The following is a 27,756-nucleotide window of genomic DNA, read 5'->3' on the forward strand; positions in this document are numbered from 1 at the left end:
CCCCCATTAACTATAATCTCAGCAGCCCAATAATATTAATTATTCAGTCTCTGTGACTGTCCCCAGTTAACTGTGACATACTAATGAGTGGGGGAAAATAAGTAACAAAAGCAAGTCAAAAACGTGACAAAAAAATTATTTTACGCAGCGTTCTTCCTGCCAACACATTAGGATATGCAGCAGAATTTTCTCCTACAAATCCTGAATGTGTGCACATAGCCTTATTCCCTGTCATGTGCCCCCACCCATTCATTATAAGATCTTGATAGCATCATAATGAATTTGGAGGTGGGAGAAGACATTATCAGGTACTGAGCATCCTCAGCTACCTCCCAATTCATTACAAATCCCTGACAGCATCTTCTCCCACCTTTCAATTCATTATAAAGTGTCCTATGCACCTTAACCCTAACATTGCTCTCCCCCACCACCCCCATCATTGTTCTCCCACACCTCGGTGTCCTCTCCCCCACCCTCATCATTGTTGTTCCCCACCCTCATCATTGTTATTCCCCACCACCTCCATCATTGCCCATCTCCCACCACCCCTCCATCATTGCCCATCTCCCACCACCCCTCCATCATTGCCCATCTCCCACCACCTCCATCATTGCTCTCCCACACCACCCCATCATTGCTCTCCCACACCACCCCATCATTGCTCTCCCACACCACCCCATCATTGCTCTTCAACACCACACCAGTGTCCTCTCCCACCACCCCCTTCAAACCTCAGTGTCCTCTCTCCCACCGCATCATTGCTCTCCCCCACCACCCTCATCATTGTTCTCACACCACTCCCATCATTGCTCTCCCACATCACCCCCATCATTGCTCTCCCACACCACCCCCATCATTGCTCTCCCACACCACTCCCATCCTCTCCCACACCACCCCCATCATTGCTCTCCCACACCACCCCCATCATTGCTCTCCCACACTACCCCCATCATTGCTCTCCCACACCACCCCCATCATTGCTCTCCCACACCACCCCCATCATTGCTCTCCCACACCACCCCCATCATTGCTGTCCCACACCACCCCCATCATTGCTGTCCCACACCACCCCATCATTGCTGTCCCACACCACCTCATCATTGCTGTCCCACACCACCCCCATCATTGCTGTCCCACACCACCCCCATCATTGCTGTCCCACACCACCCCCATCATTGCTGTCCCACACCACCCCCATCATTGCTGTCCCACACCACCCCCATCATTGCTGTCCCACACCACCCCCATCATTGCTGTTCCACACCACCCCCATCATTGCTGTTCCACACCACCCCCATCATTGCTCTCCCACACCACCCCCATCATTGCTCTCCCACACCACCCCATCATTGCTCTCCCACACCACCCCCATCATTGCTCTCCCACACCACCCCCATCATTGCTCTCCCACACCACCCCCATCATTGCTCTCCCACACCACCCCCATCATTGCTCTCCCACACCACCCCCATCATTGCTCTCCCACACCACCCCCATCATTGCTCTCCCACACCACCCCCATCATTGCTCTCCCACACCACCCCCATCATTGCTCTCACACACCACCCCCATCTTTGCTCTCACACATCACCCCATCACACTCATGATTGCGCTCTCCCACCTCCACGATTGCTCTCCCACAGCACCCCCACGATTGCTCTCCCACAGCACCCCCACGATTGCTCTCCCACAGCACCCCCACGATTGCTCTCCCACAGCATCCCCACGATTGCTCTCCCACAGCATCCCCACGATTGCTCTCCCACAGCACCCCCACGAATGCTCTCCCACAGCACCCCCACGAATGCTCTGCCACAGCACCCCCACGATTGCTCTGCCACAGCACCCCCACGATTGCTCTCCCACAGCACCCCCACGATTGCTCTCCCACAGCACCCCCACGATTGCTCTCCCACAGCACCCCCACGATTGCTCTCCCACAGCACCCCCACGATTGCTCTCCCACAGCACCCCCACGATTGCTCTCCCACAGCACCCCCACGATTGCTCTCCCACAGCACCCCCACGATTGCTCTCCCACAGCACCCCCACGATTGCTCTCCCACAGCACCCCACCCTCATCACTGCTCTCCCATACCACACCACCCTCATCGCTGCTCTCCCACACCACACCACCCTCACCACCCTCATCGCTGCTCTCCCACACCACACCACCCTCATCACCCTCATCGCTGCTCTCCCACACCACACCACCCTCATCACCCTCATCGTTGCTCTCCCACACCACACCACCCTCATCACCCTCATCGCTGCTCTCCCACACCACACCACCCTCATCACCCTCATCGCTGCTCTCCCACACCACACCACCCTCATCACCCTCATCGCTGCTCTCCCACACCACACCACCCTCATCACCCTCATCAATGCTCTCCCACACCACACCACCCTCATCACCCTCATCACTGCTCTCCCACACCACCCTCATCACCCTCATCACTGCTCTCCCACACCACACCACCCTCATCACTGCTCTCCCACACCACACCACCCTCATCACTGCTCTCCCACACCACACCACCCTCATCACTGCTTTCCCACACCACACCACCCTCATCACTGCTTTCCCACATCACCCCCTCATCACCCCCTCATCATTGCTCTCCCATACCACACATCTGTGTCCTCTCCCCAGTGTATTGGATAAAAAAAAAAAAAAATACACTCCCCTCTTTGCCCATTCCCCTGCAGCATTGTCACCGGAAACTTTCTTTCTGATACAGGCGTGCGCTGCTTGCTGACGTCATCAAGCTGCACGCGTCTGTGTCGGACAGAAAATGCCGGGCAGTAAGTAGAGGATGGATCCCTGCAGCTTCGCTCCGCTGCCATTCTCTCCTGTAGTCAGCGGAGCATTTAGAATAGGAGTACACCTGCAAGATGGCTCCCAATAGCTTTGGCCTTGTGCGGCCAGTCCTGAGGCCATAGTCCCCGGTCCTTGTGCGGCCAGTCCTGAGGCCGTAGTACCCGGTCCTTGTGCGGCCAGTCCTGAGGCCGTAGTCCCCGGTCCTTGTGCGGCCAGCCCTGAACCCTCATGATTATGGCTTACAGCCAATGAAAACACAAATGTCATTATCTCAGTAAATTGGAATACTTTAGAACAACAGCTTGAAAAATGTTTTTAAAATCCAAAATGTTGGCCTACTGAAATGTATGTTCAGTAAATGCACTCAATACTTGGTCGGCTCCTTTTGCATCAATTACTACCTCAATGTATCGTGGCATGGAGGCGATCAGTCTGTGGCACTGCTGAGGTGTTATGGAAGCCCAGGTTGCTTTGATAGCAGCCTTCAGCTGCATTATTGGGTCTGATGTCTCTCATCTTCCTCTTGACAATACCCAAATCTATGGGGTTAAGGTCAGGTGAGTTTGCTGGCCAATCAAGCACAGTGATACTGTTGTTTTTAAACCAGGTATTGGTACTTTTGGCAGTGTGGAAGCATGAAGTGCTCTAAAATTTCCTGGTTGACGGCTGCGCTGACTTTGGTCTTGATAAAACACAGTGGACCTACACCAGTAGATGACATGGCTCCCCAAACCATCACTGATTGTGGAAACTTCACACTAGACCTCAAGCAGCGTGGATTGTGTGCCTCTCCACTCTTCCTTCAGACTCTGGGACCTTGATTTCCAAATGAAAATTGGAACTATGTGACCTTGTGGACTCTGTCAATGACTGCCTTCTGGACATCTGTCAAGTCAGCAGTCTGCCCCATGATTGTGGAGCCTACTGAAACAGACTAAGGGGCCTTTTTAAACCCTTAGGAAGCCTTTGCAGGTGTTTTTTGTTAATTATTCTAATGTACTGAGATAATGACTTTTGTGTTTTCATTAGCTGTAAGCCATAATCATCAACATTAACAGAAATAAACACCTCAAATAGATCACTGTTTGTAATGAATCTATATAATATGAGTTTCACTTTTTGTATTGAAGAACTGAAATAAATTAACTTTTTGATGATATTCTAATTTAGTGAGATGCACCTGTATCATGTTGCAATAAAAAATATAAGTATAAATAAAAGCTATATTTTATTGGCCATTCCTGCATTGCTAGATCTTCTAATTTCTCTACTTATAGCTACAAATAGCTTCAAGTTCTGTTTTTATAGGTATTATTCAGAAAATATTATGGACTCCTATATATTTGTTCAGTTGTATGTTAGTCTCTTACCGATAAAAAAAGACTGTAGATACTCAGGAATCTGATAGTATTACATGCAGTGTATTTTTGTAAACTATAGAATGTTTTAGCCTACTCTTCTGATTATAGACACCCATAAAGCCTAGTCTATAGCTTTCTAATGGAAATGTAAGAGGAGGTCACCAGATGTCATAATACAACCTGCATATGTTATTAATTAGATATCTTAGACCCAACAATGCTGGTGTACTTACTTACACAGCTATTCTTACACGAATCTCACATCGATTTTCAACTACTAATATTAAAGTAAACATTTAATACTGTTAAAAAATTGTTGAGATCCGTTCAAGAATGAGAGCTCATGAGTGAAAGTGTATTCAGTCTCTGTCCACCGAACCTGCCTAACCGCTGCCGCTTTTACTGAGCATAGCGAGATTTCCGCAGCAGGGAGGGGGGACACTAAGACTGAGAGACTTGACATGTACATGTCTTTCAGACACTGGCTGAAGATGCTTCAGAAAAACACTAGCGGAGATTTCCTTTGCTTTTGCTATAAATATATATTAGTTAGCAGCTTGAAGAATGACCAGGTCTCTTCTTTTAGCCTCTTTTCTGCTTTCAATGCATGAAGCAGTTGATAGAAACTAAAAAAAGCTGAACTTATACACAGCAAGTTGTTTTGACATTGCAGTGCATGTGGTAATTTTTCTTTAGTATTTTTTAAGGGCCTTTTCAGGCAAATTCTGCTGACAGATTACATTTAACGGCTTCCATTTTACAGTATACATGACGTATAAGACATCTTTTATGAGCCCTATTGATGTATTTGAAGTCCATTACGTTACTTTTTCAAACTGCATAGAATAGTACCTTTTGGTAAATAACTAGTTCATTATATAATATGGAAGGCTAGTAAACATTACATTATTCACTTTTCCATCTGGTCTAGAAAAAGTAATCCTTGACAGAGACCACAGAATTTCTAGAACCAGTTTATGTCAGTGACCGCTTACCTTCCTTGGATAATTAAGACTATTTTAGCTCCTGACAGGTTAGATCCTAAATTTTTTATTAGAAGTGCAATAAAGCTGTTACTTAAAGTGTCACAGTCGTTTTAATTTATATTCATAAATCAATAGTAAACATGACAATAAGCAACTTTGTTAAATATCTTATCAGAGAAATCATTTTTTTTCTCCTCCTGGACTGATTTTTCATTCTCAATCATGGGGAAGAAAAATCTGTCCTTAGTGTATACAGACTTCCCCATTAATGAAAAGCAATATCTTACCTGAGGAAGTCTATTCTGTACCAATATATAGCCGAAACGCGTTGTTCTATGTATCTTTTTTTATGATGATTTTTATCTAAGTAAATTTCTGAAGACTTTTAATACCTCCGCCTGGTGCCTGTCTCCTGGGAGCGCTGAACTGACTGGATGAATCCTTTCATTTTCTCCTGACCATTAATGATATAGGAGATGACAGTTGGTGCTTATATGCTGAGGGGAGGAGGAGGAGGGAGACAGTCATGGACATCCTGCTGCAAGTTCTCCTGAAACGACAGTTACACTTTAATTCTTCCTCCTCCTCCTCCTCCTCCTCCTCCTCTCTGCATATGATCCAATGAGTAGTAATTTATCTCATTTATGGCGAAATTTGTCTTCACTGAATACAGATTTTATCTCTGAATTGAGAATGAATGATCAGTTCTGGAGGAGAAAGAAGCAAATTTTTCTGATGAGATATATTACAAAGCTTATTTTTGTGTGTACTATTGCTTTCTGAAATAAAAATTAAAACGACGGATACTTTTCAAGCCATTCTACAAGTTGTATTTTTTTTTGTAGTTGACTGACCAGATGCCTATTAAATTCTGTAATGGCTTCGTAGCAGGAAATTCTGCAAATTGCTTGAGGGAGAAGGGGACTGCAATGTCATCATGAGTATATTTTCTCTTGGAAGCAGATTCAACAGGCTTGTTGAATTGGGTTGAATTGTATGTGTCTTTTTCAAAGTTATATAGACAGAGTTTCAATGCCAAATTGAAAGTAAATGGACCTTATTCCCACCAGTTGTGTTTATAACATTGACCTTATCCCACAGTTCATTTTTGCTATTAAGTTAGACATTTGGCATCCGTCCTGATGTATGGATGAGATTACAGTATGTAACATTACAATGATAAATGCTTGGACTGGAATTTGGTTAAGGAGGACACAGTCTTATGACTGTAGATAGTTAGGCTAACGTTTGTGGTTCCTTTAAAGTATCATAATTGTAATCCTTATTAGTTTCCTATGGTTATATTAATTTAGCATTAATTGTAAGCAGGGGCAAACATATAATTGGTGCAGCCTGTGCAGCTGTAAGGAGATGGATAAGTGATAAGACTCACACAGTTACTGCCTAACAGAGTGTCTGCAGGTAAACACCGCTATCTGCTGGTCAAAGATGATAGGAAAGGGAAAGAAGAGAGAATTACATCAGCAGGAACTGAAGAGTGAAGTGCATGTTCCCTGGGGGGAGAGATTGGAGGAGACACCATGTCAGGAGATAGCTGTAGTGCAGTTAGTAATTATAAAAGGCCCAGGAGGGCAGTGTAGGGGAGAAGTCTGTGCCTAAACCTGTAGCAGGATGGACGTGTGGTGCAGCAGAGTTGGCTTATAACCGCCATTGTGAGTGACCAGACCCAAGTAAAGAATCGAGTGCACAAACTGGAGCCAGAACCCAGAGAAGGACTGAATGACTGACTGGGGCCAAAGCTGAGTGAGCATGACCTGAGCTCAGAAAGTGAGCAGATAGTGTTGGAGGGACTTTCGTGAGATCCGTGACTTGAGTGACAGAATTACGGTACACAGCGGACTGGGGCCGTGCTTCAGAGTACTGAGGCGGCCAGTGCAGCATGTGCTAGAGGAGATCCACCAAGAAGGGACTTGTGGCTTAACTGTGTATTGGCATAGACTCCCGTTAGGGCCTGGACAACATGTGTCATTACCACCAGAGTGACGGGGTAATGATGGTGACAGGTACAAGGCTGACTGTGACGCACCATTGGACGTAGTAATAGAATAGAGACCCTTGTATCTATTATAAATGTTCAGTGCCGTGTATAATAGGGTTTAATTGTTATAATTGTTAATGACGCGCCCCCTGGGCTGTGGGGTACTCGGTGCCGGGCCGGTCGTTGCTAGGGGAGATGTCACAGTGGCGGTGACCCAGTCCGTGACCCAGGGCGGTAAAAAAAAGGAGTTTTTAAGAAAAGGATTATAGTTTTTATAGTTTATGTTCGTGACGCCACCTGTGGTATGCAGCTATAGGGAGCCGCTGCTGCTGTGCAGATCCTCTGGAGCTGTTGTTAATGCAGCAGAGTTGGTTCAGCTCTCCACAGGTAGAGCTAAGCTCCAGGGCGTTGCTGCGGTGATTATAGATGAGGTAGATGTTGTTGTGCAGTGTGGTGCAGGGGATGATGGCACAGCTAATAATTCACAGAGACAGTGGGATGCAGTCTTCAGGGTTTACTCACAGTTGTTAAGTTCCTCAGGTTACACTTTCTGGATTATAACCGCCCACGTCGTCCTGTGTTCACCAAGGAAGGGGTTCAGCAATCCCTCAGATAATTCAGGAGCACATAATGGGACCCCCTTCTGTGTGCCTTTCTCAGTCGTCTTCCTGCGCTGGCCCTCACCCTCCTGCCCTGCGCTTCACAATCAGTGTCCCGAGCCAGTAGTCTCGGATCTTGTCGGGCGACCTGCAGTCCCACCTTTTCGGCGATGTAATTGTGGCTGTGGCAACTGCACCCTAAAAGTACAGAAGCCTCCGGTTTCTAGTTGAACGTTGCAATTCTCACTAGTTAGGGGCCGGTCCCCTCTGCGGCCTGATCCCTCCACTTCCTGGTAGATTCGGGCGCACGGGTGGCCTCCAGCACTTCCCGTACCCCTAGGATCCCCTCTTTCCTTCTTCGAGCCTTCTTTCCTGCTCATCTCCGCTCTTCAGTCAGTCTCACCTCCTGGGCCTCTCACTAGGCCTGCTCTGCCTGAGCAGAGCTACTCCCACTCACTGTCCTCCTCTGACTGGAACCCTTCTAGATGGTTCCATCCCTTCTTATACACCTGCTGAAGTGCTCCCCTAAACTCCTCCCTCCACCCACACCCACTACATGGTTCCCCCCACTCCAGCCAGGGACAGGGCTCAGCAGAGGAGCAGCGCATCTTGCCCCTCCTGCTGGTCTGGAGTAGTGTAGTGTTGGATGCAGGTGTTTGGGTCCTGGGCAGTACTCCCTCCTTACCTGAGTGTGAGATACCACACCTCTGGATGAGATGCAGTACCTCTGTGGCGACTGAACCCGCAGGGGTGCCACACTTCTATCTGAAGAAGTAACTTATGTTTAAATTGCAAAACATTTTATTGGTCTCTAGTAGTGTTGAGCGAGTATGTTCTATCAACTCTTTTGCCGAGTATGCTCGGGCCGACCTCCGAGTATTTACAGCTGCTCGGTGATGTGTTTTGAATCGCTCCCGTGTGCATGATTTGCTACTGTTTGACAGCTTTATTACATGTGAGGAATGTCTATTTCTTACACATTCCTCACATGTAATAAAGCTGTCAAACCGTTGCAAATCATGCACACGGGAACGATTCAAACACATCACCGAGCAGCTATAAATACTCGGCCCTCGGCCCGAGCATACTCGGAACAGAACATACTCGCTCAACACTAGTCTCTAGTAATCTGCTAACCTTGTTAAATTTTGTATCCTAATCAATCAGATTACTGTGTTAGGGTAATAAATAATCTTTGGTTAAGTTACCGCTGTGTCCTCGTCTTCTGCACTGATGTATTACAAGCAACCTGGGCTTCCATAACACCTCAGCTGTGCCACAGGCTGATCACCTCCATGCTACCCCACATTGATGCAGTAATTGATGCAAAAGGAGGCCCGACCAAGTATTGAGTGCATTTACTGAACATACATTTCAGATTTTAAAATCATTTTTCAAGCTGTTGTTATAAAGTATTCTAATTTACTGAGATAATGACTTTTGTGTTTTCATTGGCTGTAAGCCATAATCCTCAACATTATTAGAAATAAACACTTGAAATAGATCACTCTGTTTGTAATGACTCTATATAATATGAGTTTCACTTTTTGCATTGAAGAACTGAAATAAATTAACTTTTTGATATTCTAATTTAGTGAGATGCACCTGTATTTTTCTCTGACATGCTCCAGCATTTGAGAGAAAATCTAATTAGAGGACCAAGCCGGGGTCGGGTAATTAGTCCGCACTGCTCCTAGCTGCTTGATTTCATCGCTGCTGCAGGTGACTGACAGGTCTCCCCAAATAAATACATGGGAGAGACCTATTAATCACCTGCTCGGCGCTGGAAAGAGTCTGCCAGGGACTGTAACGGACCAGTTTAGTCTCCGGCTATGGTCCCTTGCACGATCTGTCAGGTGCTTGGTATGCACAGTAGAATTTCTCTTTCAATAACCTGCAGCAGCTCTGGAAGAGCCAGTCAAGGGTCGAGCTGGACTAGTTGGTCTCTAGCCAGGTCATCTAACTATATATTCTCTGAAATGCCAGAGCGTTTCAGAAAAAAATTTACCTCTGGCTTCAATTTTGCAGCCTGTAGTTTCGGCAGCATAAAACAGATGACAAGTTCCCTCTAATTATACACAATATATTATATGTGCGCCACCTGTACAATCAAATTTTGCCTGTGAGATCTTTGAGAAACCTACCAATTGTAAATTGGTAGATGGGAGCAAGGGTTTATCACACCACCTTGCTTTTATCTTGAGAGAAAACAGTTTTAAATTCTCCGACCTTATTTATTGTGGAATTGAAAAATAATCCAGATAATGAACAGAATTTCCCTAAAACCCTGGCAAGCAAAAGACCCTTGAGAACTGCGTTGAAAACTTACAATATTTCAAGATTGTTGGAGGAATACTCATTACATGTGTATATTGGTCCCACTGCCATGGGTTAATAATAATGTAGAGTTATGGTTCCCGAGCATCTTCCATTACATGCAATAGGTTTTGGGTTTCGGGCCCTAACAGCGATACAGGATTTATGATCTTTCTGGTGGCGCTGACGAAATAATTACATAGCAGATTCCTGTAGTCGTGCCAAAAATAGACAGAAATCATTAGCTCATTGTAGTAGAGATTTCAGTAGTCCCTTGGTATTATTACCCGGCCATGGATTACAGTAAGGAATCAGAGACTATGGTGAGAAAATGATTGGTGTTAAAGAGTAACCGTCATTTTAATTTTTATTTCATAAATCAATAGGACATGTGAAAATAAGAAACTTTGTAATATATCTTATAATAGAAATCTGCTCCCTTGTCTGCCAGAATTGATCAGTCATTATCAAAATTCTCAATTCTGAGGTAAAATCTGTATTCAGTGAAGACAGACTTTCCCCATTACTAAGATAGAATCTCATCAGTAGCAGCTCTCATTTCCTATTTAGATAGGAAGGGGAGGAGCTCTACCTCTATCTCCTCCCTATACATAGAAGTGTATACATAGCAGCTGCCATCTCCTTATTATTGCCTATCTTCATGTGTACTATTGATTGATCAAATAAATAGTAAACGTTGTTTTAATTTTTAATACCTTTAAGACTGATAGACGTATATTAGCATCATCAGCTGTGTCCCTGCCTATTAAATCAGCAATCAAGTGCGGGGAAAGATGCAGGCTCTGGCGCTGAGCCTGCATCTTTCCCGGCACTTGATTGCTGATTTAACTAGCCATCAAGTGCCTCTAACAACCACGGTTGTATCCGAGGATGTGTCACTGACAGCAGCATTTAACACGTGCCGGCGAGAAGCGCATCACAAACCCCACCCATCGGCGCACCTGTCACGTGATCCTGGGGCGCCAATGGGCTGTCAAGAATCGGGGGCGTCTGCAGAACATCCTTGTGCCTATCATCACAATGCTCCTATGAATGCCAGCTCCTAGCCGGTGTTCATAGGATATCGTGATTTTTGCTATACATATAGCACAGACAATCGTAAAATGCCTGCTACAAGTCTCCTAAGGGAACTGTTAAATAAATTAAAAAGTAAAAAAAACAAAAAAACATTTTTAACATATTAAAAAATTCAAAAAACACAAGTTCAATCACCCTCCTTTTGCCCCATTAAAAATAAAACCGAAAAAAAAAATACACATTTGGCATCGCTACGTTCAGAAATATCCAATGTATCAAAATATAAAGTAAATTAATCCGATTATTAAGCAGTGTAACGAGAAAAAAATCTAAACTGTTTTTTGATCACCACAACATTGCAATAAAATGCAATGAAAGGCGATCAAAACATTGTATCTATCCCAAAATGGTATCAATAAAAACATCAGCTCGGGGCGCAAAAAATAAGCCTTCACCCAGCCCCAGATCCCCAAAAATTAAAACACTACGGGTCTCAGAAAATGGCGACCAAGACGAAACCTTTTTTTATACAAATTTCTGAATTTTTTTTCACCACTTGAATAAAAAATAACCTTTACATGTTTGGTATCTACGTACTCATACTGACCTGGAGAATCATATTACTAGGTTAGTTTTACCATATAGTGAACATGGTAAATGAAAAAAAAAAACAAGACAACTGTGGAATTGCACTTTTTGTGCAGTTTCACCTCACTTGCAATTTTTTTCCCGTTTTCCAGCACAGTACAGTTATATGAAAAAGTTTGGGCACCCCTATTAATCTTAAGCTTAATGTTTTATAAAAATTGGTGTTTTTGCAACAGCTATTTCAGTTTGATATATGTAATAACTGTTGGACACAGTAATGTTTCTGCCTTGAAATGAGGTTTATTGTACTAACAGAAAATGTGCAATCTGCATTCAAACAAAATTTGACAGGTGCATAAGTATGGGCACCTCACCAGAAAAGTGACATTAATATTTAGTAGATCCTCCTTTTGCAAAAATAACAGCCTCTAGTCGCTTCCTGTAGCTTTTAATGAGTTCCTGGATCCTGGATGAAGGTATTTTTGACCATTCCTCTTTACAAAACAATTCCAGTTCAGTTAAGTTTGATGGTCGCCGAGCATGGATAGCCCTCTTCAAATGATCCCACAGATGTTCAATGATATTCAGGTCTGGGGACTGGGATGGCCATTCCAGAACATTGTAATTGTTCCTCTGCATGAATGCCTGAGTAGATTTGGAGCGGTGTTTTGGATCATTGTCTTGCTGAAAGATCCATCCCCTGCGTAACTTCAACTTTAACACTGATTCTTGAACATTATTGTCAAGAATCTGCTGATACTGTGTGGAATCCATGCGTCCCTCAACTTTAACAAGATTCCCGGTGCCGGCATTGGCCACACAGCCCCAAAGCATGATGGAACCTCCACCAAATTTTACTGTTGGTAGCAAGTGTTTTTCTTGGAATGCTGTGTTTTTTTGCCGCCATGCATAACGCCTTTTTGTATGACCAAACAACTCAATCTTGGTTTCATCAGTCCACAGAACCTTCTTCCAAAAAGAAATTGGCTTCCCCAAATGTGCTTTTGCATACCTCAGCCGACTCTGTTTGTGGCGTGCTTGCAGAAACGGCTTCTTTTGCATCACTCTCTCATACAGCTTCTCCTTGTGCAAAGTGCGTTGTATAGTTGACCGATGCACAGTGACACCATCTGCAGCAAGTTGATGCTGCAGCTCTCTGGAGGTGGTCTGAGGATTGTCCTTGACTGATCTCACCATTCTTCTTCTCTGCCTTTCTGATGTTTTTCTTGGCCTGCCACTTCTGGCCTTAACAAGAACTGTCCCTGTGTTCTTCCATTTCCTTACTATGTTCCTCACAGTGGAAACTGACAGGTTAAATCTCTGAGACAGCTTTTTGTATCCTTCCCCTGAACAACTATGTTGAATAATCTTTGTTTTCAGATCATTTGACAGTTGTTTTGAGGAGCCCATGATGCCACTCTTCAGAGGAGATTCAAACAGGAGAACAACTTGCAAGTGGCCACTTTAAGTAGCTTTTCTCATGATTGCATACACCTGGCTATGAAGTTCAAAACTCAATGAGGTTGCAAAACCAAAAAAAGTGCTTTAGTAAGTCAGTAAAAAGTAGGTAGGAGTATTTAAAACAAGAAAATGATAAGGGTACCCATACTTATGCACCTGTCAAATTTTGTTTGAATGCAGATTGCACATTTTCTGTTAGTACAATAAACCTCATTTCAAGGCAGAAACATTACTGTGTCCAACAGTTATTACATATATCAAACTGAAATAGCTGTTGCAAAAACACCAATTTTTATAAAACATTAAGCTTAAGATTAATAGGGGTGCCCAAACTTTTTCATATAACTGTATATTGTAAAAACAATAGTGTCATTCAAAAGTACAACTCGTCCCGCAAAAAACAAGCTCTCACATGGCCATATTGACAGAAAAATAAAAAATTTATGGCTTTTGAAAAAATGAAAATGAAAAATCGCCATTCTTCTGTCAACTACATCAACTACAGCCTGTAAGTGCTGGCACAATATAGTCAGTCATTGTATCTGACAGGTGGCTAGTGCAGGCTGGCCTTATGGAAGGGCGTTGGTATTTGATTTTCAAATTAGCAGCACCAACACCCCCCCTTCCATTCCAGGATCTAGTACGCCTTTTCTAGGCCACCATGGTCATCCGCAGGATTGTCCGCCCTCTAGTTTGTATATATTAGAGATAAGATGCTAAACATTGGGTGTGTTTAGTCTTGTATAGCTGAAAGTTGTTATCTTATTGCAGGTTTGTTTTTATTGCTTTTATTGACTCCAGTACACAGTGAATATGGAAAGTTCAAGGTCCTGCAGTATGAGAAGGTTTATTCATCAGCGTAGGTGTTTCTTTCATCATGGTGTTATCAATGAGCAAGTACATTGTGTTTTCAGTTGGATAAAGGGTATATGGATATTTTTTTTAATCCTGTATTAATACTTATGTAATAATCTTTTTTGATGGCGACAATTGGCATTTCTGATGGTAAAATATGCAGATTATACTGTTCTTGATGTTTAAGATTATCAGAATTTTTGATAGAAAGCATAATACAGGTGTGGTCAGTGCCCTGTGAGAGAGATTTGAGATTAGAAATCATTAATGACCACAGGTCATAATGTGAGAAGGTTAATAATTACTACTAAATGTAGCTGCGGGAGGAATGGCGATCCGCATTTAACATGGCCGCGGCGGAAGGACGTCACTAGTACCGTCCATCGGCGCCCGTGTCATATGACCGCGGTTTGCCGATGGGTTGGCATGACAACTCGGGGACTGCAGGAGACTCCTGCGGTTGTCATTGCTAGGATGCTATGAGCGCCGCCCAGCCCAGCGGTCGGTGCTCATAGCAAGTGAGCAATTCTGCTACACACAGGCGATCTGATGATCGCAGCTTATAATCTCTTATGGAGACTGTTGAAGACAGTAAAAATGTTTTTAAAAATATAAAAAAAATCTAAAAGTTTAAATAACCCCCCTTTTGCCCCATTCAAAATAAAACAATAAAAAAAATCAACTATACACATTTGGTATCGCCGCGTTCAGAATCGCCCGATCTATCAATATATAAAAAGAATTAAGCAAATCGGTAAACAACTTAACAAGAGTTTTTTGGTTGCTGCAACATTGCAATAAAATGCAATAACGGGCGATCAAAACATCGTATCTAACCCAGAATGGTATCGATTAAAACGTCAGCTCAATGCGCAAAAATGAACATGGAGATGCTACAGGTCTCGGAAAATGGCGACTTTTTTTTTTTTGAAACATACTTTGGATTTGTTTTTCACTACTTAAATAAAAAAGAACCTATACATGTTTTGTATCTACAAACTCATAATGACCTGGAGAATCATAATGGCAGGTCAGTTTTAGCATTTAGTGAACATGGTAAAAAAAAAAAACCTATGGAATTGCACTTTTTTTGCAATTTCACCTCACTTGGAATTATTTTTTTTTTTCCAGTACACAATCTGGTAAAACCAATGTTGTCGTTCAAAAGTACAACTTGTCCCACAAAAAAATAAGCCTTCACATGGCCATATTGGCCAAAAAATAAAAAAGTTACCACTGGGAAGAAGAAGAAGAGCAAAAAACGAAATCGCAAAAACGGAAAATGGCCCAGTGGTGAAGGGGTTAATATTTGGTGGCATACCCTTTGGAATAAATAACTGTAGTCATTCACTTCCTATAACCATCAACAAGCTTCTTACGCCTCTCAGCTGGAATTTTGGAGCGCTCTTCTTTTGCAAATTGCTCCTGGTCTCTCATAGTTGAAGGCTCCTTCTCCCAACAGCAATGGTTAGAGTGGTGTTTTCATCTCTTGCAGTTTCTGGGTGGTTTGTTCAATATGGAAATGTTCCCATCTGGAATGATTTAAGTACAGACTTGTTCTCCTTTCCTCCTGTTTTTACAGGGATTCATTTTTTCAGCTCGGGACTTGAACACCTCAGCATTTTTTCTTCAACTACAATCTAGGTTAAAGAGAAACTGTGGATGTGGTGCCAACCAGCCGCATTTATGGAGTGTCACTTCATCATCATATTTTCATCTAGTGTTTTACATTTTGCAGACACACAGTAAAATATAGATACTGTCCTTTGTGAAATGAAAACTTTCCATTTACTTAGTTTACCACATGACAAGCTGCTTCTTGGATCTGAGGCCGGATTAAAGCTCAGTGCTGTACACATCCATTATAGGGATCCCATAGAGATTCATAGGCCTGTACTGTACAGCCATATACCTCCCATTTAATACCGAGGTCCTGAAACCAAATCATTCCATTTGTATGGAACTTTCCTCTAAAAGCATTGCATCTGGGAGAGAAAAGGGTGTTCTGTACACATTTCTCCATAGTAGGCCTCAATGCACAATATCTTCTTTATATACATTTATTTTTTTAAACAATTTACTCACAAATGCTGGAAACTGTCGCTAATATGACTGCAACTTGTGAATGCATGCATTAATACAACGTATCCAATATCTTTAAAGTGGCCCTGGTGTGGCATATTACAGAATGGACAACTGCGATAATGTGTTACAGATGAGAGAAACTGAAACTGATGTTTAGATCTTGTGCAAATTTTCTCCAGTGTATACAAATACCCAGCTTGAATGTCTGTGTGTAGTTTTATCACATTTTCTAATTTGCTCAACTTATTCAACGTGCTCTGTTGTCATTGTAGAAATGTCACAATAATATGGCATCAGAGCCACATCTTGTATCGTACACCGGTTCATATTTATAGTCCTAAAATCGTGCACTATACATACTATCCGTGTTGGATTTGGGTGGCAAGGGCCCACCAGTATCATTGACTCTGGAGGTCCACTGTTTAGCTACAAGCTAATATTACATTGCCCTCATTCAGAAATTTACCTTCTATATAAGAACACACGGGGTAATTTGTTGAATGAATGAATGAATGATAAGATGCTGATTTTGTCGCTGCTTAGTGAATCATATGTATTGGGACAACTACTGGTTGGGGGGGTAACTAACTTACTCCTGCACAAGGGCCCACCTGTTCTCCTGTGGGCCAGTCTGAATCTGCATATTATAGAGAGTCGTGTAATATGTGACCCAACAGTGATACTGTATGGTACCACTATAAAGAAAACGTGAGGAATCTTATTTAGTGGCCTAACAGGTTTTATTATTTACTTATTTTGCTCACTTTTTTTATATAGCACCATTAAGTATGTCTTTGGAGTGTGGGAAGAAACCAGAGAACCAAGAGGAAACCCACGCAAACAAGGGGAGAACATACACACTCCTTGCAGATATGAACCAAGGACCCCAACACTGCCAAGGAACAGTGCTAATTACTGAGCCATTTTGCTGGCCATGGATATGTGATAGATGTCCCATAAGCACATCTATCACCTATCCACTAGAAAGATGACTGTTGGGGTCCAGCTGCTAAACCCCCCTAATGATTCTGAGATTCTGTGTCCCAAAGTAAGCCTATGTGAATGAAGAGCTAGTGAGCATATGCATCCACAGTTATTGCACAGCTAACATGTGCACATGCTCACTAATGCTTTACTCACAAAGACAAACTCAGCTCTGCTATTGGTTTGTTCCTTTACTCTGTGCGGGATTATTTAGGGTATCCATATATCGCATATTTAGTTTTCTGCCATGTTTAATTATATACACTTAGCTATATACATAGCTACATATACAAGGAAGTCCCAGCAAACAAGTAGTTATATTTTCTTTGCAACACCCGCAGTCACTTGCCAGTTTTGGAATTAGCTGTGTTCAAGTTTTGGAGCCAAACTGAAAGCAGTACAAAAGCCCATTGTTACTAATATTGAAAGCAATCCTTATCTGTCAGTAGGGGGCAATGCCAACTACATAGTTAAGTTCCAACCAATAGATGACATTTGTCATTAAAAAGGGAAATGGTACATATTCTTCTCTAGCATTGGGGACCCATGTAGAGTGTTTTATTGAGATTAAATTATTAATTTTATTAATTTATTCCAGAAAAATCCACGATTTTCTTTATATGTAAATGAGCAGTTAAGATCTATGGGCCGGACACAGATCTATAATAACGGACAGTCTGCTTTCTTAAACTTACTACAGAGTTGTGTGTCATTATAACTAACACAGTATAGCAGAGCTGAGCTTTGTCTCATTACAAACACATCTGCAGATATACTGTAGCTCTCCTCTCACCGTATTGTCAGCTTAGCTGTACTGACCTTCCTTTACATCGGATGGCTGTAAGATGAAAGCTAAAGAAGTGTTAGGCTATGTTCACATGCAGCGTTTTTACAGCATTTTATTTCTACAGCCATTAATTTCTCTTTTGGCGATAAAAACACTGTTCAAAATCCAGGTTTTGCAACTTTTTCTTAGCTGCATTTATTGGGTGTTGATTACATGTGTTTATTTTCTCAGTATATGTTTAATAAAGTTAGTTTAATTCACCAAAAATGCAGCAAAAACATAGCAAAACCTGTTTGCTGTGTTTTTTGCAGCACTTTTGCACTTCTTCATTGCTTTCTATTGGTAAAAAAATGCTGTAAAAACGCTGAAAATATTGCATGCTGCAGATTTCAAAAACACTGCAGTGCTCAAATTCAGTCAAGAAAAAAAAAAAAAGTGGATACATGATTCAGATCTCTGAATTAGGCTATGTGCCCACGATGCAGAAATGCTCCAGATTTTTTCCTGAGCGTTTCTGCATCTCCCAGAAAAAACGCATGCAGATTGTACATGCGGATTGTACATGCGTTTTTCCTGCCAGGGACAAGCGGATGTGAAGAGTTCTTCACATGTATTTTTTAAGCTTTTCTGCATCGTTTTTGCCGTTGCGGAAATGCTTAAAAAATGCATCGCGGGCACACAGCCTTATAATAGCATTTGCTGTTACTGTAGAACGTAGTCTTTTTTATGTAAATAAGAAGCTGTGTGAACATACTTAGTTGTAATCAAGCCGTGCTCTGCAGTGACAGAAATATGACAGATGAGCTGCATATGTGTTTATAATGAGACAAAGCTCAGATCTCCTGCACTGGCCCTTCCATCTCAGAGGCGGCCAGTGTGGGGGAAGCTGAAGAAGCATTAATTAAGAATAGAAGAGCAAAATGTCAGTCATATGTCTCACAGTGGTAACACTACTGTCATCAGTTTACCACGACAGAGAGGGGCCAGCAGACCGCGGTGTCTGATTTCACATACTGCTGCACTGATTAGAAGCACTTCACTATCACATTAAACAGTGAAGGTTTCTGTTAGCAGTGCTGGGGCTAATCTGTTCAGTTGAGAGCTTCTTGAGCTTTCCTACTTTTATGGTTTCAGCTGTTCAGTGTTGGCCACTCTCTTCTGCTATATATACTGGCCTCTGGCAATCAGAGATTGCCAGTGTTCGTTTCATACTGCCTGGTTCTGGATTAGGAGGTGTTGGTTGTATGAGGAGGCATTTGGAGTGTTGTTCTAAAGACTATTACTTGGTGATTTGGAGTGCATATCCTCATCCTCTCCTATTTGATTTTCCCTTTTATCCCTGTACGTCTTCCCTTTTTAGTCTGGCTTGTGTATTCGTATATACAGCAACTCCCCACTTTCCTGGGTGAGCGAGGGGACAAATAATAGCTTATTTAGGAGCTCAGCAAGGCACGTGGCCCCGGCATCTTCACCATCAGAATAATCCAGGGAGCAGGGATAGCTAGCGTGCCCCTAGTTTTAGGGATAGGGATGGAGCCCCTAGCCCCAGGATATCGTACAACAGTGCCGTGACAGTTACCTTTCTTTTAAGATAATCTCTAGAGGCAGATTCTTATGCAGATCAGTGTCTGGCCGATAGTCCTGAACAGCTCATTTACATATTAAGAAAAATGTGCATTTCTCTGGAATCAGACATCGGATTGCAGATATCAATGTATCATTTTATTCAGCTTCCTATAACCTACATGCCCATATAGACTGATTAGGATTGTTGATCCTAATGACAGAATCCCTTTAATAACAAATTGTAAAGTTGCTTGTTTTACCCATCAATGAACATGAGAATAACCCTTTTGCTTTCTTAACACCCACTTTATACTCCCTCCCTATGCAACAACACTCCCTGTCTCTCTTGCAGCTGCTTGTAGCATAGTTTACTCCAGGTTTTCCTTTTTGCACTTAAAGCCATTGTCTTTTTTTATGTAAAGCCCTACAGAGAGGCATCTGCACTGCTAAAAAAAAATTGAATATTACATACTCTACACTCCAGCATTGCATCTCTGCTGATATATATATTTTCTATAGGCTGCAGAAATCACAGCCCATATACACCCCACTTGACGTCTGCAGCCAATCTCTGGCCTCATCTTTCTTGTGCCGTACACCATTGAGACCAGTGATTGGTCAGATGAATCCATATTTCTTTTGCACTATGCTGATTGGACGGCCAGATTTTTGGGCAAGCATCATGAACCAAGAACCTTTCCTGTCCTGTGTCAGCACTTTAGCCTGGTGCAGGTGGAGTAATGGTATGAGGAATGTCTTCTTGGCACACACTGGGACGCTGATACCTGCTGATGGAATATCTCGTTTTGAGGACATACCCTTTTGTAGCGTTCCTGTGCTGTGTATGTATGTGTGAATCATTTATTTCATATGAGCAGTATAGATTACATGACTACTCCTAGAATGATTACTAATGCTATTGTAAACCTTAACTAATCAGTACCTTTTAAAAGAAATCATTATGATGTTATTAGACAGCCATTTCTATTATGTAAGCTCAGCCATGTGTGCAATGTGAGAAGCCAGAATACTTTTATGGCCGGATTGTAATTGAATTTTTATGTCATTATTACCAGCTCTCAGGAGAACTTGTACTAAGTAAGCTTCAGCAGTCCCTCTAGTCCATTAGGGCAGGAATTAGTATGAGTAAACATTTTATTTGGCAATCTATGATCTTCTTGTAACATTGTTTCTCGTTCTTCCTGTTCAGATTTCACTCATTTCATCTACTACCAAAACACCATCAGCTGCTATTTGTAGAATGGGTGAAGGATCAATGAAGTGTTTATTATAATGGACTATCGCTTAGTGCGTTTTATGTAATGTGACATTGTTTGCAGCCATTTGAGTTCATCCCATTGCGCGATTTCACAGTGGGATCTCTTTTCTATGCTAGCCCTTCTATCTACTCAGATGCAACTGTAAAATAAAGGAAAGCTGGAATGTGTCCTCATGTTACCCTGCAAGGGCAGCATGCATGTATTTCAATTGATTAATTTGGTCTCATTTTTACTGTTTTATATCAGAAAGCAGAAATGCCTAATGTTTGCCCACTTGTGTTGAGGTTCCTGATGAGAGTAGTGATGGTCCAAGTACAGGAATAAGAGTTTTCATTGTACCGGTCTTACATACACCCCCTCTTAACTGAATATGAATTTTGATTTTAATTCACCCAAGTCTGAAGCACAGAACACGGTGTGCCGCCATGGTTGCTTTGGCTCTCTTTAAATCCCTGTATCATGCATGGTGCCCTTAGGCCCTGCACAAGGTAGAACGCAGTTTATAAGGTGTTTCCTTAATATAATACTGGCTTTTGATCTAACGTAAAATCAGATTTGCATAGTTTTGTAGGACATCCTACTCTCAGCTGTTTAGTGGGAGACCGGTTTGACTTCTTAGTGCATTAGCATGTATTGGTAAACACTAATTAGCGTTTTTTTCTTTTTTTTTTTTTCTTTTTTAGATTTTTTAAAGAACTGGAAGGCAGACATCAAAGAAATATTCTTATTGAAGATATCAGTGACATTGTTGAGAAACATGCAAAAACTACATTTGATCCCTACGTGAAATACTGCACTAATGAAGTCTATCAGCAGAGGACACTCCAGAAATTAATGTACAGTTTATAGATTTATTATGTTCATTTACCTTATATCTTCCTTGCATTTGTTTTATGTGTGTGTGCTGTGGCGTTATTTATCATAAAGTGAATCTGTAGCAGATTTTTGCTGAGAAAACTGAGAGCAGCATAATGTAGGGGCAGAGATCCCGATTCCAGCGATCTGTCACTTACTGGGCTGCTTGGTGCAGTTTTGATAGAATTCCTGTTTTCTCAGCTGTAAATGTAGCAGTGGTCAGAATGCTGAGCTGTGTATAACCCTGCTCACACCCCTGATTGGCAGCTTCCTGTGTGACAAGCTGCCAGACAGTGGTGGGGGTGCGGTTACACAGATCAGCCTTATTGTCTTGCCCCCAATACCTAGTCCTGTAGTGACAATCTCCTGCTAATAAAACACTGATTGTAATAATGCCCATTTTTTAAGTTTGTTGCCGTTATAGGCTGTAGTCAGTGTTTTTTTTTTTTTTTTTTTAAATATATTTCTATTTCCTCTGTATTTTTAACATCACATTCTTACCACTAACAAAAATATCTTCGGTATCATAGATCTACAAACGCTTCATTTAGGGAGGTTTTGATGAAAATTGAGGCCCAAGAAGAATGCAGAAATCTCCCCATGATCTCCTTCCTTATTCTTCCAATGCAAAGGGTTACTCGTCTCCCACTCCTCATGGATGTAAGTTCTGTGTTAAATAGTGTTACTGATCTAGGTATAATACATTTTGCGAGTTACACATACCTTACATACATCACATTTTCATCAGTTGTTTCTGTTGTCATGTACTTTTTGTTTTTTTTAATTTAACTGGACTCCATAGACTGCATCTGTGTCTAATTGTGCAGCATTATTTCTATTTTAGTACATATTTATTTTTCAGTTGCAGTATATCATTATCACCAGATCTAAAATATTTATATTTAAAAAAAAAAAAAAAAAAAAAAGGATTTAATATTTTGCTTTTATTTTATTTAGACAATTTGTCAAAAAACGCCAAAAGATTCTGCTAAATATGAAGCCTGTAAGAGAGCCTTGAAAGAAGTTAGCAAGGTGAGTGAGAGATATCTTACTCGTATGTGGTTGTATTGCTTACACTGTGCTATGTGCAATATCAAATGATACAAGATTTTAGTAATTCTCTGACTTGTCATAGTTTCACAGCTGTTACTCTAAATTGTGATTGTCGTTTACAAAAACTTTACTTAAATCAAAGTACAGGCAAATATAAGAAACTTTGTAATATATCTTATCAGAAACATATGCTTGTTTCTTCACTTATGAGCCTCTCCTCACTGCCGAACTTCATCATTCACTTTGAAGAACCACAAAATTCTGTCTTGCTGAAAAGAAGACAGACTACCAGACAATGGAGGTAGCAGAGTAAAGCTACCTATTGAGGGGGAAGGAGCATTGTGGAGAAGAGGTGTAGAGGGAGACACATAGAATGTGCTACTGCTTTCTAGTGTTTACCTCACTTCAGAGCTGGATTCACAGCTACGCTGTTCAATACTGCCGATTAATGTCCTCCATGCTGATTTTAAGCATGTGCTACTTAAAGGCAGGAGAGCAGGAATTCATCAGATTTGCACTGTGTATGGAAGACATTATAACAGCTTGTCTGTACCCACTAGCTCAGATAACACTGAAAATTAGAAACCAAGCATTCAGTTGGGAAAGGAAATTTAGTTAAAATGCAAGTCATCTAATAGCAGAAATAGTGCTATCTCTAATATACTCACACGAGAACTTACGCTTAAGTCATCAATACCTACAGATATGCAGTGGCTAGAGTAGTTGGTTTCAGTTGGAAGTATGAATTAAATATTGGTTCAAGTGAAACCCATTTAAAGGGGGATTCTTATGTTATTAAATTGTTTTAGTTAGACAGCATGAAAATTAGTAAGTTCAGAATTTACTTGCTTTTTCTATCTGCTGTCATTCTCCTTCTGTAAGAGCTTTCATCTTACACAGTGTACAGATTGTTTCTAAAGAGCTTGACCTAGAGAGCCTGGGCAAGTGTGCACAGTAGTAACATTCCAGGAGAGGAGTTAACTCCTAACATCCTAGCCACCTCTCTCCAGCCAATTGATTTCTATATAACTGCTCCTCTTCCTCCTCTCCCTGTCACTCAATGAAAATGTTCCTCTCCACTAGAAACCAGAAAGTGGAAGAGACATGAAAGCTGAACACAAAAATTGAGAATAACCCTTTAACTTTAGTGGTTATGCGATGAGGAAAGTTACAACACTATAGAAAAATTATACGCAACTACAATTTGCTGAAGACCATATTTTTTATTTTATTTTTCCAAAACGAGGTGAAATTAAGCTGAAGTAAAATGGATGAGGAATCATCTCTGAGCAATACAAAGCTTTTTTCGTAGTAATTGCTTGCTAGGTTTTCTTGCATTTTAGAACATTTGAGGTCACAATGTGCAGAGAGATTTTAGTTCAAATTATGGAAAGCGAACTTCTTGTTGACTGGATGAAAGCCAGAACGTAATGGCTAATTGCTTGAAATACTTGCATGTTTTGCTACACAAAATTAGATAACTTGTTTAAAGACTGCATAGTTTAGGAAAGCATGTTGATTGAAGGTTGCTGTAGTTTATCAGCATTATGCTTTGATATTAACCACTTTACTGCCTGTGCTGTATTTATACTCACAAGGCTGTAACCCCCGGTTCAGTGAGGGCTCCTGCGCTGAGCCCACACTGAACCGGGCACATGTCAGCTGATTATTATAGCTGACATGTGCCCGCAACAGCCGCGGGTGGAATCGCGATCCACCCGCGGCTGTTAACATGTTAAATGCCGCTGTCAATCTCTGACAGCGGCATTTAACAGCACCGCGCCGGAAGCGCGTCACTTACCCCGCCCATCGGTGACTCCGTCACGTGATCGCAGGTCACCGATGGGTGGGCATGACAACCCTGGGTCTGCAGCAGACTCCAGTGGTTGTCATGAGCTGGTCGCTATGAGCGCCACCTAGTGGTCGGCGCTCATAGCACAGGACCATTTCTGCTACACAGAGGTGATCTGCTGATCATCTCTATGTAGCAAAGGCAATCAGACAAGTGCTGCTTCTAGTCTCCTATGGAGACTATAGAAGCAAGCGAAAAGTGAAAAAAAAAGTTTTTAAAAATATTTAAAAAATTAAAAAAATATAAAAGTTTAAATCACCCCCCATTCAAAATAAAATAATAATAAAAAAAAAAACACATACACATATTTGGTATCACCGCCTTCAGAATCGCCCGATCTATCAATATAAAAAAAGAATCCGATCGGTAAACGGCGTAACAAGAAAAAAATTCTAAACGCCAGAATTATGTTTTTTGGTCGCCGCAACATTGTAATAACGGGCGATCAAAACATCGGATCTACCCCAAAATGGTATCAATAAAAACGTCAGCCCAGCGTGCAAAAAATAAGCCCTCACCGGCCCCAGATCCCAAAAAATGGCACCATTTTTTTTTTTTTAAGCAAAATTTGGATTTTTTTTTCACCACTTAAATAAAAAAGGACCTATACATGTTTGGTAGCTACGAACTCGTAATGACCTGGAGAATAATAATGGCAGGTCAGTTTTAGTATTCAGTGAACGTGGTAAAAAAAAACAACAAAACTGTGGAATTGTATTTTTTTTGCAATTTCACCGCACTTGGAATTTTTTTCCCGTTTTCCCGTACACGATATGGTAAAACTAGTAATGGCGTTTAAAAGTTCAACTCGTCCCGCAAAAAATAAGCCCTCACATGGCCATATTGAACGAAAAAATAAAAAAGTTCTGCCTCTGGAAAGAAGGGGAGAAAAAAACGAAAACGCAAAAACAGATAATGCTCCGGTCATGAAGGGGTTAACGTACGCCTCCACATAAAAACCTCTTAGGTATTGCACCACAGTGTAAAAATTTTTAAAATCTAAACGAATAAAAAACAATGCGGTTCTAGGCTGTGTGGTTGATTCATTTGCGCTAAATTTATTTCACTGCCGGGTTAATAGATAAAGCCTTGAATTACTGCAGCCCCTTATTTCTTCTTGGTGGTGTAGCTGCAGTATAAAATAGCTTGAATATCTACTTTATAATCGGCTTATCCCGTCTGTCTGTCCGTCCAAGAAATCCCGCATCGCTGATTGGTCCGGCCGTGGCCAATCAGCGACGCGGGATTTCAGAACAAGATGGCGGCCATTAGCGGCTCATCTGCCGCACGAAGGTCAGCGGCGATGCAGCCGGGAGATGACCGGACCAACGGCCTAGGCGGCTCCGCTCCCCAGTCCTCCCTTCACACTTGCTGTCGGAAAATCAGCGGCCCTAGCCGCTGATCTCCTGACGGTAGCCGCATGGAGGTCAGCGGTGATGCAGCCGGGAGATGACCGGCGCTAGCCGGTCATCTCCCGGCTGCTCGCAGCGGAAGTACCCGCACAGGCAGCGCCGGTCCTCACTAACACGGTTCGCTGATTGGTCGCATCCGTTTCATTGTATGGATGGTACCCGGGTCTGGAAGGGACCCAGGTACCATAGAACCTGTAAAAAAAAAAAAGAATAAAATAAAAAATAGCTATTATATTTACCTTCTGATGGCCCCCGGTGTGCTTGTCTTCGCTTGCCGGCAGATCGCGGTGGACTGAAGGACCTGCGCTGACGTCACAGTCATGTGACGGCAGGTCCTTCAGTGTAGTGTACCGCGAGCTGCCGGTAAGCCAGGACGGAGCGAATCAAGACTCCGGGGGCCATCAGAAGGTAAGTATAGATTTATTTTTTTATTTTTTAACATTGTTTTGGTCACACTATATAAATCCATGCCGTTTGCATGGATTTATATAGTGTGACCAAGTTGTCAAGCACTTTCCAAGTGATGCTAAAATCGCTTGGAAAGCGCTTGTCAACCCGCATGCGGAAATGCAAGTGAAGAACGCTTCACATCCGCATGTCCCTGTACAATCTGCGTGCGTTTTTTCTGCCAGGGGAGATGCAGAGACTCTCAGGAAAAATCCGGAGCATTTCTGCATCGTGGGCACATAGCCTCATGCATGAATCAATGCTCCTCTTCATAGGAAATTGCTGTTGACTGAACCTGACAGACATCAGGAGGGTACATATCATCAGACTCTGTCATTAATGCAGCTGAATGGATCATCACATAGCTGCTTTGCCTGTGTATGTGAGATACTTATAGCTATATGATGTGATCGGATCCTGTCCTAAGGAGATTGGGAAGGCCTTTAGTTTCTTACAGTAGCAATGTGCATTGAAAACAATTAGATGTGCTGGTAACGTGTGTCTGATGAATTCATATAAGTTATGAGCTGAGGTGTAGCACATGTTATGACTGAACACCTCCCAAGGCGCTCAGCATTCTTGTCAATTTTAGCTTATACACCTGAGGAAAGTAACTTGTTTTGGACTAGTCAAATCTTCAACCTGCATGCTGTAGTAAGCTAATCCTTATTTACATGCTGGAGCTACAAAATCATTATGTGCCTTCACTGAGAAATGGTTCTTCTTTAAGTTATGGTTTTCAAAGACGAACCACTCTACAAAATGTACAGTACATCACCTTTCCCTAAGGCTTTGGCCAGAATTATGAGTGATATTCTTCTTTAATCTCTGTTGTCTTTAAAAGTTACTTCTAAGTAACTTTTCAGAATAAGGTGTTCTGTGTCTACATGTTGTTTAACACTATTTCTGGCCATTATATTACTTGTTTCCTGCATCTCTAGTTTGCAATCCACTCTGAGCTTGTGGGAGGAGACTAGCTGCTCTGATATCTCCCACAGATATCTCCGCACACAGGGAATTCTTGCTCTTCATTCATTTTTTTAAGCTCACAGAGACAAGCAGCAGCATGGTAGACGTTATACAGCAGTGGTGATCAGTGTAGATGTGACTCCAGCTCTGGGGTGAGTTAAAAGATTTGTTAGAAAGCTCAGCATGATCATTATCTCTCTCTTTCTGCTTGTGTCCTCACTGTGATCCTCTCTCCTCCCCCTTCATAGAGTACAGTGCGCTGTGACACACAACACCACAGTGAACTGGCAGTACGTCTGAGCAAGTTGGATATGAGCTGTGCTTTCAGAGTCTATAACAAGTTCAGGAGGCAGGCGGGAGAGGAAGAAACGTTCTTATGAGTGGGGAATTAAGTAGATTTTTCTGATAAGATATAGTACCAAGTTTCTTATATATGCTT

At 42.1% G+C, this 27,756-nt stretch overlaps 1 protein-coding gene across 1 annotated transcript in view; it reads left to right on the forward strand.

Moving 5' to 3' along the window:
- Nucleotides 1-27,756, forward strand: part of ARHGEF26 (Rho guanine nucleotide exchange factor 26) — a 160,576-nt gene that overhangs the window by 62,357 nt on the left and 70,463 nt on the right. Inside the window, exons 7-9 of the mRNA XM_073674753.1 lie at nt 21,413-21,565; nt 22,115-22,244; nt 22,542-22,616. Coding sequence (XP_073530854.1) covers nt 21,413-21,565; nt 22,115-22,244; nt 22,542-22,616 — 358 coding nt within the window. The remainder of the gene's footprint in view (nt 1-21,412; nt 21,566-22,114; nt 22,245-22,541; nt 22,617-27,756) is intronic.

Source organism: Phyllobates terribilis, unplaced genomic scaffold (genome assembly GCF_046119375.1).
Source record: "Phyllobates terribilis strain yellow unplaced genomic scaffold, ASM4611937v1 Scaffold_3__8_contigs__length_932513732, whole genome shotgun sequence".
Classification (NCBI taxonomy): domain Eukaryota; kingdom Metazoa; phylum Chordata; class Amphibia; order Anura; family Dendrobatidae; genus Phyllobates; species Phyllobates terribilis.